The following is a 21,957-nucleotide window of genomic DNA, read 5'->3' on the forward strand; positions in this document are numbered from 1 at the left end:
AAAAAATAAAATAGAACTTGGACAAAATTCTAAAAGAGAAATACATAAAATAGTATTTGTAATAGTTAAAAAGAAAAGACCTGCTACAGATCACACACAGGTACTCTGTGTTGTTTAAATTAATAATTGACAAAAGCTGGTATTTGCAGGGAGCACTTTAAGGCAGGCATCCCCAAAGTATGGCCCGTGGGCCGCATGCGGCCCCCACCGCACTTCAGGAAGGGGCACCTCTTTCATTGGTGGTCAGTGAGAGGAGCACAGTATGTGGTGGCCCTCCAATGGTCTTGAGGGACAGTGAACTGGCCCCCTGTGTAAAACGTTTGGGGACACCTGCCTTAAGGGTTAGGGTTAAGGCTGTTATCCTTTCAGAATGTTTTTGCTAGTAAACCCTTACGAGCCTGCACTTTAGGATCACAGTGTTGATCTCCTTGGGGAACCAATGGTACACCATCATGTATGTGATATTTATGTCTCTTTTACAGGGACAGGACCAGATGGTAGAATCACCAAGAAGGATATTGATTCTTTTGTGCCTCCTAAAGCTGCTCCTGTGAGTTACATGTAGCTCTTACTTTTTTTGCAATTTGTCTCTGCAACCTGTTAGACCATTTCATACATTATTCATGAATGAAATAGCTCAACCAAGACTGTTTTATTCTAATTTCAGTGGCTTAATAATATAGTCATTCCTCAGTACCCATGAGGGGTTGGTTCCAGGAGCCCCCTATACCAAAATTCACAAATGCTTAAGTCTTGTATATAAAATAGTGTAGTATTTGTGTATAACTTACCCACATCCTCTCAAATAGTTTAAATCATCTCTAGGTTACTTATAATATTAAATACAAGGTAAATGCTGTGTAAATAGTTGTATCTTATTGCTTAGGGAATAATAACGAAGAAAAAGTCTGTACTTGTGCACTATAGATGCAACCATCCTTTTTTTTTTTTTTTTTTTTTTTTTCTGAATATTTTTGATTTGCCTTTTGTTGAATCCACTGATGGAGAACTTATGGATATGGAGGGCCAACTGTATTTAGATGTTTGTGTGCTATCATATATATGCAAGATCAAAGATGGTATACTGTGTTGACATATATTCCACATTATGTTTTGAGCTAATCAAATGTTTGCTCCGAAATAAAAGATTTGTTCTTTTTTTCTTTTTCAAAATATTTTAAAGTACAGTTGAATGAGTTGTTTTTGGTGTTTGGTTTTTTTTTTGTTTGTTTGTTTTTGAGACAGAGTCTTAACTCTGTCGCTCATGCTGGAGTGTAGTGGTGTGATCTTGGCTCATTGCAACCTCTGCCTCCTGGATTCAGGCGATTCTCATGCCTCAGTCTCCCAAGTAGTTGGCACTACAGGTGCACGCCACTACACTCGGCTAATTTTGGTATGTTTAGTAGAGAAGGGGTTTCACCGTGTTGGCCAGGCTGGTCATGAACTCCTGGCCTCAAGTGATTCATTCATCTCTGCCTCCCAAAGTGGTGAGGTTACAGGTGTGAGGCATTGTGCCCACCGGGGGTCCCCCCTTTTTTTAACATTGTTTAGGATAATGGATTCGCTTATTTATATTTATTATTCCTTGCAATTTAAGAATGCTTCAGTCGCTCTTCTTGAATATAATTTTGCAAAACCGAAATTATTTTGACATAAACTAGTCATTGAACATACTCTTGACACAAAGAAAAATGACATTTTAAACATGATTTCAGAATTCTAAGTAAAAAAAATTTAAAAAACTCTTAAAATAAGCAGAAGTCTCTTTTGCTTGCTGGGGACAGAAATAGCTATTGTATAAAGCTTAGTTTTTAGGCTGCACATAGTGGCTCATGCTTGTAACCCCAGCACTTTGAGAAGCCCAGGTGGGTGGATCATTTGAGCCCAGGCGTTTGAGACCAGCCAGGGCAATATGGCTAATTCCTGTCTCTACTAAACATACAAATAAATTAGCCAGCCATGGTGGCATGCACCTGTAGCCACAGGTACTCAGAGGACTGAGGTGGGAGGATTGCTTGAGTCAGGAGGTTGAGGCTGCAGTGAAGCATGATGGAGCCACTGCATTCCAGCCTGGGTGACAGAGCAAGACTCTGTCTCAAAAAAAAAAAAAAAAAAGACTGTAAGTCACTGGCAGTCTTTCCCGGGTACTCATGCTAAGATTGAGCCATGGTTACTAAGAGCTATTTTTTCCTCCCACAGGCTCCAGCAGCTGTTGTGCCTCCCCCAGGTCCTGGAATGGCACCGGTTCCCACAGGTGTCTTCACAGATATCCCAATCAGCAACATTCGTCGAGTAAGAGAATTACCATCATCTGGAATCAGAGCTATTAGGGGCATCTTTACTCTAATTGTTTAGTTGTTTCCATAGTTTTAACACATTGACAGAGGCTTTCTGAGTTGGGAATATTAGATGATTACTTTAAGGGAAGTTTTGGCCAACTGAATACTTGGATCACCTTGTTCTAGTTAAATCTGTTAGAAGGGCCAGGTGTGGTGGCTCATGCCTGTAATCCCAGCACTTTGGGAGGCTGAGGCGGGCGGATCACAAAGTCAGAAGTTTGAGACCAGCCTGGGCAACATAATGAAACCCTGTCTCTACTAAAAATACAAAAATTAGCCGGGCACGGTGGTGCCTGCCTGTAGTCCCAGCTACTTGGGAGGCTGAGGCAGGAGAATCGCTTGAACCTGGGAGGTGGAGGTTGTGGTAAACTGAGATTGCGCCACTGCACTCCAGCCTGGCCAACAGAGCGAGACTCCTTCTCAAAAAGACAAAAAAATTCTGTTAGAAGGTGTTACATTATGGTGGTGTCCTCCATCTTTCAATTATAATAATGCTTGAGGGACCGGGCGCGGTGGCTCAAGCCTGTAATCCCAGCACTTTGGGAGGCCAAGGCGGGCGGATCACGAGGTCAAGAGATCGAGACCATCCCAGTCAACATAGTGAAACCCCGTCTCTACTAAAAATACAAAAAAATTAGCTGGGCATGGTGGCACGTGCCTGTAATCCCAGCTATTCAGGAGGCTGAGGCAGGAGAATTGCCTGAACCCAGGAGGCGGAGGTTGCGGTGAGCCGAGATCGCGCCATTGCACTCCAGCCTGGGTAACAAGAGCGAAACTCTGTCTCAAAAAAAAAAAAATATATATATATATATAATGCTTGAGGTAAGTATTACTAGAGAGTAAGGTGAGAGACAAACAGAGCCCTGAATTAAGTAAGGTCTTAACTCAAGATAATTGATTTTTTAATCTCTTTGGTTTCAGGTTATTGCACAGCGATTAATGCAATCAAAACAAACCATACCTCATTATTACCTTTCTATCGATGTAAATATGGGAGAAGTTTTGTTGGTACGGAAAGAACTTAATAAGGTAAAAGGTCTGGAATTTCCAACTTTCTAAGTTAGAAAAATTTTGTCTTTCTCCACTAAACGTTTATATTTTTGTCCATATATTTTGTTACAATATACCAGTTGATGGTAGAAAATATATAGAGATGTCTATTCCAGTCCTTCGTGTATTTTTTCATTGGATTATCTTTTTATTATTGTACTTAAGATTTCTTTATATACTCTAGGTACAATTCCTTACATATATGATTTACAAAAATTTTTCCTATTCTTTGAATTGTCTTTTTACTTTCTTGGTCTTGTCCTGTGAAGCACAAGATTTTAAATATTGGTTATGTCCAATTTGTTTTTTCTTTTGTGCTTTTGGTATTATATCTAAGAAACTATTACCTAGTCTAAGGTCATGAAGATTTATATCTATGTTTCTTCATAACAGTTTTATAGTTTTAATTCTTATATTTAGGTCTTTGCTCTATTTTGAGTTAATTTTTTGTAGGTGGTGTGAGATAGGAATCCAACTTCATTGTTTTACACATGGACATTTATTCTTTCATCCCAGCACCATCTTTCCCCATCAAATTGTCTTGGTATCCTTGTCAAAATTAATCACATATGCGAGAATTTTATTTCCAGATTCTTTTTTTTTTGAGACGGAGTTTCATTCTTGTTACCCAGGCTGGAGTGCAATGGCACAATCTCGGCTCACCACAACCTTTGCCTCCTGGGTTCAGGCAATTCCCCTGCCTCAGCCTCCTGAGTAGCTGGGATTACAGGCATGCGCCACCATGCCCAGCTAATTTTTTGTATTTTTAGTTAGGACAGGGTTTCACCATGTTGAGCAGGATGGTCTCGATCTCTTGACCTCGTGATCCACCCGCCTCAGCCTCCCAAAGTGCTGGGATTACAGGCGTGAGCCACCGTGCCCAGCTGATTCTTTTTTTTTTTTTTTCTTTGAGATGGAGTCTTACTCTGTCACCTAGGTTGAAATGCAGTGGTGTGGCTTGGCTCACTGCAATCTCTGCCTCCCAGGTTCAAGCAATTCTTATGCCTCAGCCTCCTGAGTAGCGGGAATTATAGGCATGTGCCACCATGCCTGGCTAATTTTTGTATTTTTAGTAGAGATGGGGTTTCACCAGTTGGCCAGGCTTGTTTCCTGACCTCAAGTGATCCACCCACCTTGGCCTCCTAAAGTGCTAGGATTACAGGCATGAGCCACCGAGCTCAGTGTATTTCCAGATTCTTAATTCCATTCCATTAATCTCTGTATATCCTTATGCCAGTATCACTGTCATGAATACTTTAGCTTTGTAATAGTTTTAAAATCAAGAAATGTGAGTCATCTTTGTTCTTTTTTCTCAAGACTGTTTTGTCTGAGTCCCTTGCAATTCTAAATGAATTTTAGAATTAGCTTATAAATTTCTGCAATGAAGCCAGCTGACATTTTGATAAGGATTGATTGCATTGTATCTGCTGATCAATTTGGCAAGTGTTGCCATACGAAGAAGTGTCTTTTCATCCGTAAACATGCGGATGCCCCTGTATTTAGTTTGATATTCTTCAGTCTCTTTCAACAATTTTTTAAATAGTTTTTCAGACTGTAAATTTTGCACTCTAAATTTGCATTTGTTAAACTTATTCCTAGGTATTTTGTTCTTTTTGATACTACTCTAAGTTGAATTGTTTTCTAAATTTCATTTTCAGATTGTTCATTGCTACTATATAAAAGTATAGTTGATTTTTTTTTAAGGCTAGTTAGGTATACTAGTGAGAAGGGGGGAAGAGTAGAAAAGGAATTAGATCTGTGACTCTGAACAATCAAAAGAGATAATTGATTTTTCTCTGTTGATCTTTTTTTTTTCCTATACCTGGTGGAATGGGATCTATATTGACTTTGGATCCTGCAAACTTGCTGAAGTCATTGATTAGTTCTTACAGTTTTTTAGTATATTAAGATTTTCTAGAAACAAGATAATGTTATCTGCAAATAGAGATAATTTTACTTTTTCCATTTTGATCTGTATGCCTTTTATTTCCTTTCTTGCCTAATTGCTCTGGCTGGCACCTGTAGAGTAATGTTGAATAGATGCAGCCTAGCAAGAGTGGACAGCTCATTTTGTTCTTGATCTTAGAGAGAATAAGTCTTTGACCATTAAATAGTTGTGAGGTTTCCCTAGATCTGTTTTATCATCAGGTTGAGGAAGTTCCCTCCTGTTCCTAGTTAGTAAGAGTGTTTTGGTCATGAAAAGGGGTATTGAATTTTATCAAATGGTTTTTCTGTTGTCTGTTGAAATGGTTATGTGTTTTTTTGTCCTGTACCGTATTAGGACATTACTACATTAATTAATTTTCAGATGTTAATGGAAATTTGCATTTTTGGGATAAATCACTTTTTTTTTTGAGATGGAGTCTCACTTTGTCACCACGCTAGAGTGCAGTGGCGAGATCTTGGCTCACTGCAACCTCTGCCTCCCAGGTTCAAGTGATTCTCTGCCTCAGCCTTCCGAGTAGCCAGGATTACAAGTGCATGCCACCACACCCAGCCCAGGATAAATCACATTTGATCATGGTGAATGATCCTTTTTATATATTGTTGGATTTTATTTGCTAGTGTTTTGTTGAGGATTTTATATCTATATTTTTAAGAGATGAGTGTGTAGGTTTTGTTTTGTTTTTTCCCCTAATGTCTTTGGTTTTGGTATCAGGCTAATACCAGCCTTATAGAATGTGTGGGGAAGTTTTTCTTGCTCTTTGATTATTCTTTGAAAGAATTTGTGAGGAATTGATATTAATTCTTCTTTAATGTTTGGTAGAATACTGATGAAGCCATTTGGGCCTAACTTTTTCTATGTGAGTAGTTTTTCAATTACCTTTTCAATCTCTTTGTTAGTTATAAGTCTATTCAGAGTTTTCATTTCTCCTTGGTTCAGTTTTGGTAGCTTGTGTCTGTATGGTTGTTCATAGTATTCCCTGTAATTCTTTTTACTTCTGTAAGGTAGATAGTAATGTCCTCTATTTCACTCTGAATTTTAGGAGAGTCTTCCCTCCTCTTCTTGGTCAGTCTAACTAAGCATTTATCATTGTGGTTGTCATTTGGTTGATCTTTTCAAACAACCAAATTTTGGTATTGTAGAGATGAATGAAAATGATGACATACCATAACTTATGGGATATGCTAAAGCAGTGCTTAGCAGAAAACAGCTGTAGGAGTCTGCATTTAAAAAGATGAAAGAACTGATGTTTGATTTCATTTTTTCCACCTCAGGGTATTTGTGTATTATCTTTCTCCTCATCCTTTTCTTATGATTATACAGTTTTACTCTTTGGTGAGAGAATTTAAGAAACTACAATTGTCCGGGGAGGAAGAGCATTAGGAAAAATAGCTAATGCACGTGGGGCCTAATATCTAGGTGATGGGTTGACAGGTGCAGCAAACCACCATGGCACATGTTTACCTATATAATAATCTTGCACATCCTACACATGTACCCTGAAACTTAAAATAAAAATAAAAAATAAATTTAAAAAAAGAAACTACAATTGTTTCTTGTATTTCCAGATTTTAGAAGGGAGAAGCAAAATTTCTGTCAATGACTTCATCATAAAAGCTTCGGCTTTGGCATGTTTAAAAGTACCTGAAGCGAATTCTTCTTGGATGGACACGGTTATAAGACAGTAAGTATAACTGGGAAAGATATATATCCATCAGTAGTTTTTTGTATTATTTAATGTGCGAGTAGGAGTTGAGAGGATAAGGAGAAATGGAATACAGAGAGTGAGATGATTTACATAGGTAGAACAACTTGAAAACAATACAAAAATGTTTATGAGGTACTGCTTTTTACTATTTTTTTCTTGCTGGCTCCCAATTTTCAACCTTGTTTTTGTTGTTTGTTGTTGTTGTTGTTTTTGTTGTTGTTGTTTTTGAGATGGAGTTTTGCTCTTGTTGCCCAGGTAGGAGTGCAATGGCATATTCTTGGCTCACCGCAACCTCTGCCACCAGGGTTCAAGTGATTCTCCTGCCTCAGCCTCCCGGGTAGCTGGGATTACACATATGTGCCACCATATCTGGCTAATTTTGTATATTTAGTAGAGACAGGGTTTCTCCATGTTGGTCAGGCTGGTCTTGAATGCCTGACCTCAGGTCATCTGCCTGCCTCGGCCTCCTGAAGTGCTGGGATTATAGGTTTGAGCCACCGCACCTGGCGTTGTTGTTTTTTATTTATTTTTTTTTAAAGATGGGGTTTCACCATGTTGGTCAGGCTGGTCTTGAACTCCCGACCTCACATGATACACCTGCCTTGGCCTCCAAAGTGGTTGGATTACAGGCGTGAGCCACCACGCCCAGCCTGTTTTTTTATTTATTTTTTTAAAGCGACAAGGTCTTGCTCTGTTATCCAGGCTGGTCTTGAACCCTTGGGCTCAAGCAATACTGCAGCCTTAGCCTCCTAAATTTCTGGAATTTCAGGTGTGAGCCACTGTGCCCAGCCTGAGATATTGCTGGATTTAGTAAAGGCTATAGATTATTTATATGAGTTCGGCAAAGGGACAGTAGTGAACAGATATATCTGCTTAAGCTGATAATGACTGTCACAAAGCAGGGCTAAATAGGTGATTTTCATTCACCCATGAGGTCTCTCAAACTTTAGGGGCAAAATTAAAAACAGTAATTGTTAATATTATGATGGTATGTGAGCAGTATGGTACTCAGTGTGTCTCTTTTATCTCATTTAATTCTCATGACCAACTTATAATTTAAGTGCTTTTACTTCAATTTTCTACATGAAGAAACTCAGGCTCAGTGAGTTAAGTAACTTACGCTGAGTTAATAAGTTAGTGTTAGGACTGTAATTAGAACCAAGATTCTGACTCCTAAGCCTATTTGTTTTCTTCTGTATAAGTGATGCTTTTATGTTATTCTTAAACTAAAAGGAAGAAAACAAACTTTTTTCTTATGTACTGTACTGTCACACAGTCACAGTGCCACTTCTGTGACCAGATGAGTAGAGGCAGGGGTAGAGAGGGTTTCCCTACACACCAACCAAGCAATTAATTCTGCAGCAAATTCTTCTAATTCAATTTAATTCCAGTGCTGCCTGCCTGTGGATAATGTCAGGTCCCAAAAATTAAGGGCTCAGTCCTACAAGACTGCCCCCACTTCAGATGCCTGTCAAAAGTGTAGGCCTCTCATACTTGTAACTGACTGGTTACAGACTGGTTCCTGTGACCTCTTCCCTGGGTTTGATTAACTTGCTAGGACAACTCACAGAACTTGGGGAAACACTTATGTTTATTGTAAGGGATATTAGGAAAAAAAAAAAACTAAAGGATATTACAAAGGATACATATGGATGAACACCAGTTGAAGAGATGGCTAGGGCAAGGTATGAGGTGGGGTGGTGCAGAGCTTCCATGTCCTCTTTGGGCATACCACCCTTCCAGCACTTGCACAGTTCAGCAACTAGAAGCTTATTACATCTTGTTGAAGAGTCTTGATAGAGGGGTCCAGGGAGAAAAAGGAAAGGAAAAAGAAAGTCTTTGTAGAGCTTGATCCCCAGGATCTCCAGCCTACACCTCCCTCCCGTTTCCCTTAGGTCAGTGGGTAGGACTAAAAGTTTCAACTCTCTAGTCCTGCAATCATTTTGGCCCTTGTAGGGACTGGCCCCATCCTGAGGTTACTTAGGGACCCCACCCTAAGTATCCATCATGGAGCTCATTATATAAGGGGCTCATTATAAATAACAAAAGATATTCCTATCAGGAAATTACAGTTTTAGGGGCTCTATGACAGGAACTGGCAACATGGGGACAAAGACCAAGTATATATTATGCCATACTTACTAATATTTATTAGTATTTTAGGGCTGGGCGTGATGGCTCATGCCTGTAATCCCAGCAGTCTAGGAGGCCGAGGCGAGTGGATCACTTGAGGTCAGGAGTTCGAGACCAGCTTGGCCAACATGGTGAAACCCCGTCTCTACTAAAAATAGAAAAATTATCTGGGCATGGTGGCGCATGCCTGTATCCCAGCTAGGGAAGCTAAGGCAGGAGGATTGCTTGAACCCAGGAGGCAGAGGTTGCAGTGAGCTGAGATTGCATCATTACAATCCAGCCTGGGCCATAGGAGCAAAACTCCATCTCAAAAAAAAAAAAAAAAAAGAGAGAGAGAAAGAAAAATAAATAAATAAATATTAAATTTAGGTTGGAATACTGCTCCATGGCTTAGAGTGACTTATTCTAACCCTTAATCTGAGATCAGTTCCCAGGGGGCAAGCACAACTTTTAAACTATTGTTTCTTGGTATTTATTTACCTGCAGATTTCCAAATAACATTTTTCTGTTGCCTTTTATGAGTTTTTCATTTATTTTACTTTATTGACTGACTTCCTGTTAAAGAACATTAATATTTAGCTTTAGCTCCAGTCTTGGGACTAGAGAGAAAGAAAAAAAAATGTTAGCTTTGTTATACCCTTTCCTACACACACAAACACACATAACACCATCCTCCCAAAATGATTATAGCATAAATTTGGATTAAATCTATATTTGGGGCCAGGCATGGTGGCTCCCACCTGTAATCCCAGCACTTTGGGAGGCCAAGGCAGGTGGATCACCTGATGTCAGGAGTTTGAGATCACCCTGGCAAACATGGTGAAACACTGTCTCTACTAAAACCACACACACAAAAAAAAGTTAGCCGGGCTTGGTGGCACATTCCTGTGGTCCCAGCTACTCAGGAGGCTGAGTCAGGAGAATTGCTTGAACCTGGGAGGTAGAGGTTGCAGTGAGCTGCGATTGTGCCACTGCACTCCAGCGTGGGCGACATAGTAAGACTCCATTTCAAATGATAATAATAAATATAATCTGTATCTGATTAAACATATTGGGTAAACTAACTTTGGTTCTAACTTTTCCTTGGTAATTCTTCTCTCGGAGAACATCTGGTCATCCTATATTCTTCTTCTTCTTCTTTTTTTTTTTTAAGACAGGGTTTGACCATCTTGGTTAGACTGGTCTTGAACTCCTGACCTTGTGATCCATCCACCTCAGCCTCCCAAAGTGGGATTACAGGTGTGAGCCACCACGCCCAGCCAAATATTCTCTATACACTGTATTAGTTTCCCAGGGCTGCCATTTTTAATGACCACAAAATTGATGAATTAAAACAAATTTATTCTCTCACAGCTCTGGAAACAAGTCTGAAATCAGGGTATCAGCAGGGCAGTGTGTTCCCTCTAAAGACTATAAGGAAGAATCCATCCTTGCCTTTTCCAGTTCTGGTGGCTCTAGGTAATTAGTGGTTTTTGATTGCATTACTCCAATCTCTTTTTTCTTTTTTTTTTTTTGAGACGGAATTTTGCTCTTGTTACCCAGGCTGGAGTGCAATGGCGTGATCTCGGCTCACCGCAACCTCCGCCTCCTGGGTTCAGGCAATTCTCCTGCCTCAGCCTCCTGAGTAGCTGGGATTACAGGCATGTGCCACCATGCCCAGCTAATTTTTTTGTATTTTTAGTAGAGACGAGGTTTCACCATGTGGACCAGGATGGTCTCGATCTCTTGACCTCGTGATCCACCCACCTCGGCCTCCCAAAGTGCTGGGATTACAGGCTTGAGCCACCGCGCCCGGCCCAATCTCTTCTTCCATCTTTACATTTCCTTCTCTGTCTGTATTTTCTCTTCTCTTAAGAGGATGGTTGGCATTGGATTTAGGGCCACTCAGATAATACAGGATGATCTCTTCTCATCTCAGCATCCTAATTATACCTCCAGAGACCTTTTTCCAAATAAGGTCACATTGATAGGTTCCAGGGATTAGGACAAAGACTTATCTTTTGGAGGGCCACCATTCAGCCCACTAAACAGACTTTAAATTAGTCTTCCTGTTTTCAGCATTATTCATATCACTGACTCATGGAGAGTTTTCTGGAGCCTGGCAAAAATGGCTTGCTTAAGTCATTGATCGTCTTCTTAATTCAGTGAAGGCCTATTTTCAACTATTGCTCCTCTCTAAAACACTCTTCTGCCATTTTGAGTTAGCCACTATTACTGAACATTCCTTTCAGTTCTCACCTTCTAGGATGCTGTTTGGGCTTTCCCATTCCTTGTTTTAGATGCATTCCTTTTCCATTCTCTGGCCACCATGATGATCGTCACAGCAGCAGACATTTGGGGAATTTATATTTCTTAAATATAAATACAGGATACTTACCATTTAGATAGAGGCAGGAATTTTTTATTAATATATTCCTTTCATTCTTCTCTGTGCCAGCCTATAGACACTTTTTAACACTTTAATTTGCCATTTTACACATAAAATTCACCTGCTCTAAATGTACAATTTCTTGATTTTTGTTAAAGTTACAGAATTATGCAGTCTTTACCAGTATCTAATTTTAGAAATTTCCATCACTCCCAAAAGATCACTCATGCTCATTTATAGTAAATTCTTACTTTCACCTTCAGCCCCTGGGCAATCTGTTCTAGTGCTTAAATCTATAGATTTGTATATTCTAGACCTTTTATAGAAATGGAATCATAAAATATGTGGTCTTTTGCATCTGCCTTCTTTTTCTTAACAGAATGTTTTTGAGACTCATCTATGTTGTAGCATGTATTAGTAGTTGATTCTTTTTTTATTGCTGAATAGAGTTTAATCGTATATCAGTATACCTCCTTGTTTATCATTCACCAGTTGATTAACACTTGTTTTTGAAATGGAGTCTTTGTCACCCAGGCTAGAGTGCAGTGACATGATCTTGATTCACTGCAACCTCTGCCTCCCAGGTTCAAGTGGTTCTCCTGCTTCAGCCTCTCGAGTAGCTGAAACAGGCGCATGCCACCATGCCTGGCTAATGTTTTGTATCTTTAGGAGAGACAGGCTTTCACTGTGGTAGTGAGGATGGTCTCAAATCTCCTGACCTCGTGATCCACCCGCCTTGGCCTCCCAAAGTGTTGGGATTACAGGTGTGAGCCACTGCGCCTGGCCAGTTTTTTGCTATTAGGAATAATGTTACTGTGAACATAGGTAAATATATATGATTCTTTTGGTGAACATATGTTTTTATTTCTCTTCAGTAGATTCCTAGGAATGGAATCCCTGAGTCATAGGGTAAAATTATGTTTTATTTATTTATTTTTTTTTGAGACGGAGTTTCACTCTTGTTACCCAGGCTGGAGTGCAATGGCGCGATCTTGGCTCACCGCAACCTCCGTCTCCTGGGTTCAGGCAATTCTCCTGCCTCAACCTCCCGAGTAGCTGGGATTACAGGCACGCGCCACCATGCCCAGCTAATTTTTGTATTTTTAGTAGAGATGGGGTTTCACCATGTTGACCAGGATGGTTTCAATCTCTTGACCTCGTGATCCGCCCGCCTTGGCCTCCCAAAGTGCTGGGATTACAGGCTTGAGCCACTGTGCCTGGCCTATGTTTAATTTTTAAAGAAACTTATATATTATTTTTCAAAGTGGTTGCACCATTTTACCTTCCCACCAATAGTGGATAAGCATTCCAATTTCTCTGTGTTTTCACCAATACTTGTTACTGTGTGGGTGTGAAGTGAGAGCCAGCTACTTGTGAGAGTATCTGAAGAAGACACTAAAGACATACCTCACTTTATTGCATTTTGATTTACTGTGTTTTTTTATAAATTGAAGGCTTGTGGCAACCTTCTGTCAAGCGAGTTGATGGCACCATTTTTCCAACAGCATGTGCTCACTTCCTGTCTCTGTGTCACATTTTGGCAATTCTTACAGTATTTAAAACTTTTTATTTATTATATCTGTTATGGTAACACCTGTGATCAAGGATGTTTGATGTTGCCATTCTGATTGTTTTGATGCCCCTCAAACCATGCCCATATAAGATGGCAAACTTCATTGATAAATTTTGCATGTGTTCTGACAGGTTGATAGAATTGATAGAACTATCAACCAGCTGTTTCTCTTTCTCCCTCTCCTTAGGCCTCCCTATTCCCTGAGACACAATAAAACTGAAACCAGGCCAATTAGTAACTCTACAATGGCCTCTGAGTTTTTGAGTGAAAGGAAGGTCTCTTATTTTAAATCAAAAGCTAGAAATGATTAAGCTCAATGAGTAAGGCATGTCAGAAGCCAAGATAAGTTGAAAGCTAGGCCTCTTGTGCCAAACTGCCAAGTTGTGAATACAAAGAAAACGTTCGTGAAGGAAATGAAAAGTACTATCGTGGTGAACACATGAATTATAAGAAAGTGAAACAGCCCTGTTGCTGATAGGGAGAAAGTTCTGAGTGGTCTGTGTAAAATATCAAACCAGGTACATCATTCCCTTAAGCCAAAGCCTATTTCAGAGCAAGACCCTACCTCTCTTCAATTCTTTGAAGGCTGATAGAGGTGAGGAAGCTACATAACAGAAGTTTGAGGCTAGCAGGGGTTGGTTCATGAGGTTGAAGGAAAGGAAGCCGTAATAACATAAAAGTACAGGGTGAAGCAGCAAATGCTGATGTAGAAGCATCCAGCAAATTATTCTGGATATAGCTAAGATAATTGATGAAAGCCTTATACTGGAAGAAGATACCATCCAGGTATCTAAAAGTCCATGCCTTGCTTTAGCACTTCAAAGGACAGGTTGATTCTCTTGTTAGCAGGTAATGCAGTCGGTGACTTCAAGTTGAAGCCAGAGCTCATTTACCATTCTGAAAATCCTAGAGCCCTTAAGAATTATTCTAAATCTGCTCTGCTTGTGCTATATATGGAACAACAAAGCCTGATGATAGTACAACTATTTACAGCATTGTCTACTGAATATTTTAAGCCCACTGTTGAGGCCTACTGCTCAGAAAAAAAGATGCCTTTCAAAATATATGCTTGCAGACAATGTACCTGCTCATCCAAGAGCTCTGATGGACATATACAAGGAAATTGAGGGTTTTTTTTTGAGATGGAGTGTCACTCTGTCACCTAGGCTGGAGTGCAGTGGGACAATCTCACCTTACTACAACCTCTGCCTCCCGGCCTCCCAGGTTCAAACAGTTCTCCTGCCTCGGCCTCTCAGAGTTCTGGGATTATAGGCATGAGCCACAGTACCCAGCCTAGACTGAGGTTACTTTCATGCCTGCTAACATAGCATCCATGCTGTAGCCCATGGATCAAGAAGTAATTTTGACTTTTGAGTCTTATTATTTAAGAAATTCATTTCATAAGGCTATAGCTGCCATATATAGTATTCCTGTGATGGATCTGAGCAAAGTTAAATTGAAAACCTTCTTGAAAGGATTCATCATTCTATAAGGACATTTATGTGGCTGGGTGCGGTGGCTTATGCCTGTAATCTCAGCACTTTGGGAGGCCGAGGAGGGCAGATCACCTGAGATTGGGAGTTCAAGACCCAGCCTGACCAACATGGAGAAAGACCATCTCTACTAAAAACACAAAATTAGCCAGGCATGTTGGTATATGCCTGTAATCCCAGCTACTTGGGGGGCTGAGGCCAGAGAATTGCTTTAACCAGGGAGGCAGAGGTTGCGGTGAGCAGAGATTGCGCCATTGCACTCCAGCTTGGGCATCAAGAGCAAAACTATGTCTCAAAAAAAAAAAAAGAACATTCATGTCCTTTGGCAGCACGTATACTAAAATTGGAATGACAGACGATTAGCATGGCCCCTGCACAGGGATGACAAGCAAATTCGTGAAGCATTCCATTTTAAAAAAAAAAATTCATGATTTATAAGAGGATGTCAAAATATTGCCATTAACAACAATTTGGAAGAAGCTACTTCTAGCCCTCATGGGTAACTTTGAGATGTTCAAATACTTTAGTGGAGGAAGTAACTGCAGATGTTGGTAGAAATAGCAAGAGAACTAGAACTAGAAGTGGAGCCTGAAGATGGGAATGAATTGCTGCAATCTCATGAGAAAACTTGAATGGATGAATAGTTGCTTCTCATGGATAGGCAAAGAAAGTAGTTTCTCGAACTGGAATCTACTGGTAAAGAGGCTGTGAACATGTTGAAATTACAACAGGATTTAGAATATTCTATGAATTTAGTTGACAAAGCAACAGCAGGATTTCAGAGCATTGACTCTAGTTTTGAAAGCAGTTCCATGGTTAAAATGCTGTACAGCATCGCATGCTACAAAGAAATCTTTTGTAAAAAGAAGAGTCAATCAGTGGGGCAAACCTTATTGTTATCTTAAGAGAGTGCTGCAGCTGCTCAGTCTTCAGCAACCATAACCCTCATTAGTCGGCAGCCATCAACATCAAGGCAAGATCCACCAGCAAAAAAATTGCAATTCACTAAAAGTTCAGATGATTTTTAGCATATTTTAGCAATAAAGTTTTTTTAATTATTATTTTTTTTTAAGATGGGGTTTCACCATGATGGCCAGGCTGGTCTTGAACTCCTGACCTCAGGTGATCGACCTCGGCCTCCCAAAATGCTAGGATTACAGGCATGAGCCACCGCTCCTGGCGCAATAAAGTATTTTTAAATTAAGGTATATATGTTAGTTTTTTGCTAGCCATAATGCTACTAATAGACAACAGTGTAGTATTAAGTATAACTTTCATATTTACTGGGAAATCAGAAAATTCATGTGACTTACTTTATTGCAGTATTATTTTGGTGGTCTGGAATCGAACCTGCAATATCAAGGTATTTCTATACTTAGGTGAAAGAATTGAGGTTGTCTGTTAATTCTAACCACACACCAATCATTTACTTGTTCATACAGCCATTCAACAGGTATTACTGGATTCAGTGGTAAACAATATAGGGAACACTATCCTTACTGTCTCAACGGGAAGATGATCAAACAAGCAATATTATAATAACTTAATCAAGAAAGCAGTATTTGCTGTGTGATACCTTGGCTAGAGTCCTGTGATAATTAATGAGTTATACACTGTTTTTGTTAGAGCAGGTCCCCTGTGTTAGTTTGCAAGTGACAAAATTCTGCTCTAGCCCACTTAGGCAGATTGGGGGATTTAGTACCCATTGAGCTGGAGTTCTTTGGAAGCAGAGCTGTGCCTTTGTGTGAAGCCTTAACTTTTTCTCGATTGCAGAACGCCAGCAGGGGCCCTTATACAGACCCCAAGGAGACTGGATAAAATCCATGAGCTTGTGAACTTCAGTGGGACTTGCGGGGGCGGGTGGGGGAACGGAATCTGTTTTTTGGTTTTGTTTTTTTACTGACCTCTACTAACATTTTATAAATGTAGAGAACAGATAAAATGTTAACAGTACTTGTGTTTGGTGACCAATAAAAATCAGTTATTTTCATATCACATTGTAGATGTCTATATCTCAAAATATTATTTTGTTCATCCCTGCTTCAAAATGATAACCATTATTAGACCTGCAACAAGATCTTATTATTGTATGCATGCAGAAGCACATTTGTCATAATTTTGCTTTTTGAACAGTTTGATAACTGGATTTCATTATGGTTTCTGTTTCTTTTTTTAGTAATTTGAGTATTTTCAGTGTTAAGGTATTCTGAGATAAGATCTAAATGCATAGGGGCACCTGCTGTAGAAAAGATTGGGACTCCTTGATGACAGTAAAAGATCTGATACTGCGTTAAAAAAAAAAAAAAGATTGGGAACCCCTACTTTTATGTTCTTCTGAGGTACCACCACTATGTGTCCTGTGCACCTCTATTTCTTGCTACAATGCAGTTGTTTTCCCTCTGTTCTTCCTTTCATCTGCTCAGACTACCTGCAGAAACTCAATTCCAGCCAATGTACTTCCACTCAAAATCCAAGGAGTTCTAGTCGGTGGGTTTTTTTTTTTCCAGCTACATTCATGTGTGGGTCAAGGCAGGTGGTTTTGTTGTTGTTGTTGTTGTTGTTGTTTTGGTGGGGGGAGGGCAGGTGGTGGTTGGGGACGGAGTCTTGCTCTGCTGCCCAGGCAGGAGAGTACAATGGCATGATCTCAGCTCACTGCAACTTCCGCCTCCCAGGTTCAAGCGATTCTCCTGCCTCAACCTCCTGAGTAGCTGGGACTACAAGTGTGTACCACCATGCCCAGCTAGCTTTTGTATTTTTAGTAGAGACAGAGTTTTGCCATGTTGGCCAGCCTGGTCTCAAACTCCTCACTTCAAATGATCTGCCTGCCTTGGCCTCCCAAAGTGCTGGGATTACAGCTGTGAACCATGTTCCCAGCCCTCTCATTCATTTTTAATAACTGAAAGTCAAGGAGAGGGGACAACAAAATGTAAAAATTAGGGATAGATATCATCTTTGGCTAAACAGTAACATACACATTGGTTCAAAAAGTTTTTGAAGTAAATAATATTCTTGTTAACCTGGCACATAAGCTCTTAATAAACACTTTTTGATTATTTATATTTCTTTTTATTTTTAAACAGAAATCATGTTGTTGATGTCAGTGTTGCAGTCAGTACTCCTGCAGGACTCATCACACCTATTGTGTTTAATGCACATATAAAAGGACTGGAAACCATTGCTAATGATGTTACTTCTTTAGCAACCAAAGCAAGAGAGGGTAAACTACAGCCACACGAATTCCAGGTAAGGTATTAATTATTGCTTTCTAATTACATTATTTTTAAGGTTTACATAATGCATTTATTGCATTTTTCACCTTTTGATTCTGCCACATAATTATTTTTATTATTTATTTATTTATTTTTTGAGACAGAGTCTTACTCTTGTCACCCAGGCTGGAGTGCAGTGGTGTAATCTTGGCTCACTGCAACCTTCACCTCCCAGGTTCAGGTAATTCTCCTGCCTCAGCCTCCTGAGTAGCTGGTATTACAGGCACATGCCACCACACCTGGCTAATTTTTTTTGTGTACATTTTTAGCAGAGATGGGGTTTCACTGTGTTGGCCAGGCTGGTCTCAAACTCCTGACCTCAAATGATCTGCCCACCTCAGCCTCCCAGAATACTGGGATTACAGTTATGAGCCACCATGCCTGGCCTGCCATTTAATTCTTATTGACACATGGTTCTGAAAATAAAAACCCAAACTCAATTACATATCCAAAAGAAGACATTGTCTGATAATAAAACATTTTCCAGGTGACTTCTTTCTTCATATTGTAATAGTTGTATATTTTCAGTAATGTGTATTCCATTCAGGCCTTTCTTAAGACCTTGCACCTTTTTCACTTAGTCTTTTCATAGAACATTTGTCATGTTTTCTGATTTATGTTGACAAACAGTATAATCTATTTTTAATATTTTTTTCCTCTAGGGTGGCACTTTTACGATCTCCAATTTAGGAATGTTTGGAATTAAGAATTTCTCTGCTATTATTAACCCACCTCAAGCATGTATTTTGGCAATCGGTGCTTCAGAGGATAAACTGGTTCCAGCAGATAATGAAAAAGGGTAAGTGCCAAACTGGATGGGAAGTCATAAGCTAATTTTTATTACATTATACACATGTTCTGTGGTATCTTCAGGATTGGCTCTAGGAACCCCCTCAAATACCGCAATTTACAATGCTTACGTCCCTGATATAATATGATGTAGTATTTGCATATAACCTACGCACATCCTTCTGTATACTTTAATCTCTGCTTATAACACAACACCTAAATAGCACTTAATTCATGTGGATCCTCTATAGTACCCAGTGTGCGGCAAATTCAAGTTTTACTGACTGGAAATTTGTGGAATTGTTTACTTTCCAGAAATTTGGATCCATGGTTGGTTTAAACTATGGATTTGGAACCCATGGGTAGATATATGGAGGGCCAACCATACCTATTTTTGAGTATTAGTGTTTTTGTTTGTTTGTTTGAGATGGAGTCTCAATTACTCTGTCACCCAGGTGGGAGTGCGGTGGTGCCATCTCAGCTCACTGCAATCTCCACCTCCCAGGTTTAAGAAATTCTCTGGCCTCAGTCTCCTGAATAGTTGAGATTACAGACATGCACTATCATGCTTTGGCTAATTTTTGTATTTTAGTAAACATGGGGTGGGGTTTTTCACCATGTTGGCCAGGCTGGTCTTGAACTCCTGACCTCAAGTGATCTGCCCACCTTGGCCTCCCAAACTGCTGGGATAATAGGAATGAGCCACCGTGCCCAGCCAGAGTTTCAGTTTTTGAGGTGGAAAGCCTTTATCCTAGGTGAGGAGTCAGCATGTTTTTTCTTAGTCATATAGTAAGTATTTTAGGCTTTCTGAGAGATATGGCCTCTGTTGCATTATAATGTGAAAGGAGGCATAAACAATACATAAATGAATTGCAGTAAACCTTTACTTATAAAAACTTAGAGGGCAGGATTTGGCCCATTGCCCACCCATACTGCAGGTATGTGGTCTGTTTCTTCAAGCTATTAATTTGAATTAAAGGTATAGGAGACTGGAAGAGTAGATAGGAAATATTGCCTGGTTGGGATTTTAAGGTAATAGCGAGCATTTGGGTGGTTACTGGCTGAAATGCAGTTCTTTTCTTTCAGAATATCTAAAATGTTTTTATTTTTTTCTAGGTTCGATGTGGCTAGCATGATGTCTGTTACACTCAGTTGTGATCACCGGGTGGTGGATGGAGCAGTTGGAGCTCAGTGGCTTGCTGAGTTTAGAAAGTACCTTGAAAAACCTATCACTATGTTGTTGTAACTAACTCAAGAATTTCTAAACTCTCCCAGGTCACACTCATTCATTCTTATCAAGATATTTATATGTTATTAAACAGGTGGTTTTTATTTTAAAGTTAACCAGTTATTTTTATTATTGAGTCTGTCCAGATAAGTTATTTATAATGGGCATTACTGAATTTTTAAAATGACGATTACACCCAAATATTGTGCACATTTAATAATCAGACACCAGATTTTTAGCTGTGTACTCCTAGTTAAGGGACATGTGGCCTTGCCTAGACCTTTGGTGATAAGTACATCCACTAGGAAATGTAGGATAGGTAGGATTGTGGTTCCCTAAAGACAAGTACATAAAGGTAACCTGGGTGAAACCTTGAAGTTCTGAAACTTAATTTCCTAAAATGTTCTCCTTAAGATGTGAGAGAAAGAGAAATCAGGAAAATTAGTTCTCTTGGAGGAAGGGCTTGAATTGAATTTTACTTTAGAATTTAACCCTGGTTTAAAATTTTCCATTACATGATCTTTGTTTACCATGAATGGGAAGGGTAGAAAACTTCAAGGAAAATAAGTGAAATTTTACAAGTCAGCATTTTCTTAGACCTCTTCAGCTGATTGTTTATTTTTCTATAACCTATATATGGTTGTTTTCCCCCCTCTTGAGATAATGATCTAAATATAAACAAGCTACCTGATATAAATGAGAATTTGTGTGATTTATTTAAACAAATGTGTAATTTTGAGTACAGAATTCAACTGTTACCTCCAAAAAAGAAACATTTTTAGAAGGCCGGGCGCGGTGGCTCAAGCCTGTAATCCCAGCACTTTGGGAGGCCGAGGTGGGTGGATCACAAGGTCAAGAGATTGAGACCATCCTAGTCAACATGGTGAAACCCCGTCTCTACTAAAAATACAAAAAATTAGCTGGGCATGGTGGTGCGTGCCTGTAATCCCAGCTACTCAGGAGGCTGAGGCAGGAGAATTGCCTGAACCCAGGAGGTGGAGGTTGCGGTGAGCCGAGATTACGCCATTGCACTCCAGCCTGGGTAACAAGAGGGAAACTCCTCCTCAAAAAAAAAAAAAAAAAGAAAAAAAAAAAAGAAACATTTTTAATAGAATTTAACAGAAGTTGTGAAACTAGAATTTTCCTTCTAAGATTAACTGGAAATTCATTGTAAATGAATCTAATTAACATAATTTATTACTCCACTCTGGAAAATGCTGTCAGATAACTAAAAATGTACATATGTAAAATATGGTTACTAGAGTTAAAAACGTGCCAAAGTCTATTTATCCCAAATCCTATCTGTAAAGAAGAGGAGGGGTACATTGGTAAACATTTTAGAGTGCTTAAAAATGCCAAAAACAAAATGGCAATTTCTACTTGGATAAAGTAAAAAAAGTTAAATGTGTGTAAAAAAGTGTTCTGTGTCTCTCTACTCCAGCATCATCTCATTTAAAGTAAGAAAGCCCTAAAATACTGTTGCAGAGAAAATATTAACTAGTTTGCTACCTTATTAGCCTAAATACTTTTTTCCATTTTGTTAGATTTTGCCTTTCTTTTGGAAGGAAGGAAGGAGGATATTCAGGATTATAAAAATGAATTGGGAACATTATCACAATTCCAGACTTTCTATTAATATTTATATGTTTTAATAAACACTTGAAATTATTTATGACTACTTAAAATGAAATTTGACCAGTACTTCCTTGTATATGTAATTGGGGAGTTATCCCCTGAAATTTGCTTTAAGTGTTTCAGTGTTGAATTTGTTTCTAAATATTCATTATTACATGGTGCACAAGTGACACTCCATATATTCCAGACTTTTACCTTGCTGTATTATTATAAAAACAATACATTAATCTGATTTTTCAGTAATTAGTAATTTTAGGTTGAAGATTATCTAAAAGAAACAAGCTTATCACAAGGGACCATCATCAATATGATCCAAATCTGGTTCAAACATTCAGAACTTCAAAGATAACTCACCTTTTGCTAATGTTTGTCGTTCTGTTGTTCCCTTGAAAAAAATAATAAAAAGTTGTTTTCTAATAAACATCAT

At 39.2% G+C, this 21,957-nt stretch overlaps 1 protein-coding gene and 1 pseudogene across 1 annotated transcript in view; both read left to right on the forward strand.

Annotated features, from left to right (window-relative positions):
- DLAT (dihydrolipoamide S-acetyltransferase) overlaps window positions 1-21,951 on the forward strand; it is a 34,407-nt gene extending 12,456 nt beyond the window's left edge. Inside the window, exons 8-14 of the mRNA XM_039471036.2 lie at window positions 483-550; window positions 2,200-2,292; window positions 3,261-3,368; window positions 6,903-7,018; window positions 17,690-17,852; window positions 18,541-18,677; window positions 19,784-21,951. Coding sequence (XP_039326970.1) covers window positions 483-550; window positions 2,200-2,292; window positions 3,261-3,368; window positions 6,903-7,018; window positions 17,690-17,852; window positions 18,541-18,677; window positions 19,784-19,913 — 815 coding nt within the window. The 3' untranslated portion in view covers window positions 19,914-21,951. The remainder of the gene's footprint in view (window positions 1-482; window positions 551-2,199; window positions 2,293-3,260; window positions 3,369-6,902; window positions 7,019-17,689; window positions 17,853-18,540; window positions 18,678-19,783) is intronic.
- LOC120364773 (U6 spliceosomal RNA) lies at window positions 14,927-15,025 on the forward strand (annotated as a pseudogene).
- Window positions 21,952-21,957: the final 6 nt, after the last annotated feature.

Source organism: Saimiri boliviensis, chromosome 6 (assembly GCF_048565385.1).
Source record: "Saimiri boliviensis isolate mSaiBol1 chromosome 6, mSaiBol1.pri, whole genome shotgun sequence".
Lineage (NCBI taxonomy): Eukaryota > Metazoa > Chordata > Mammalia > Primates > Cebidae > Saimiri > Saimiri boliviensis.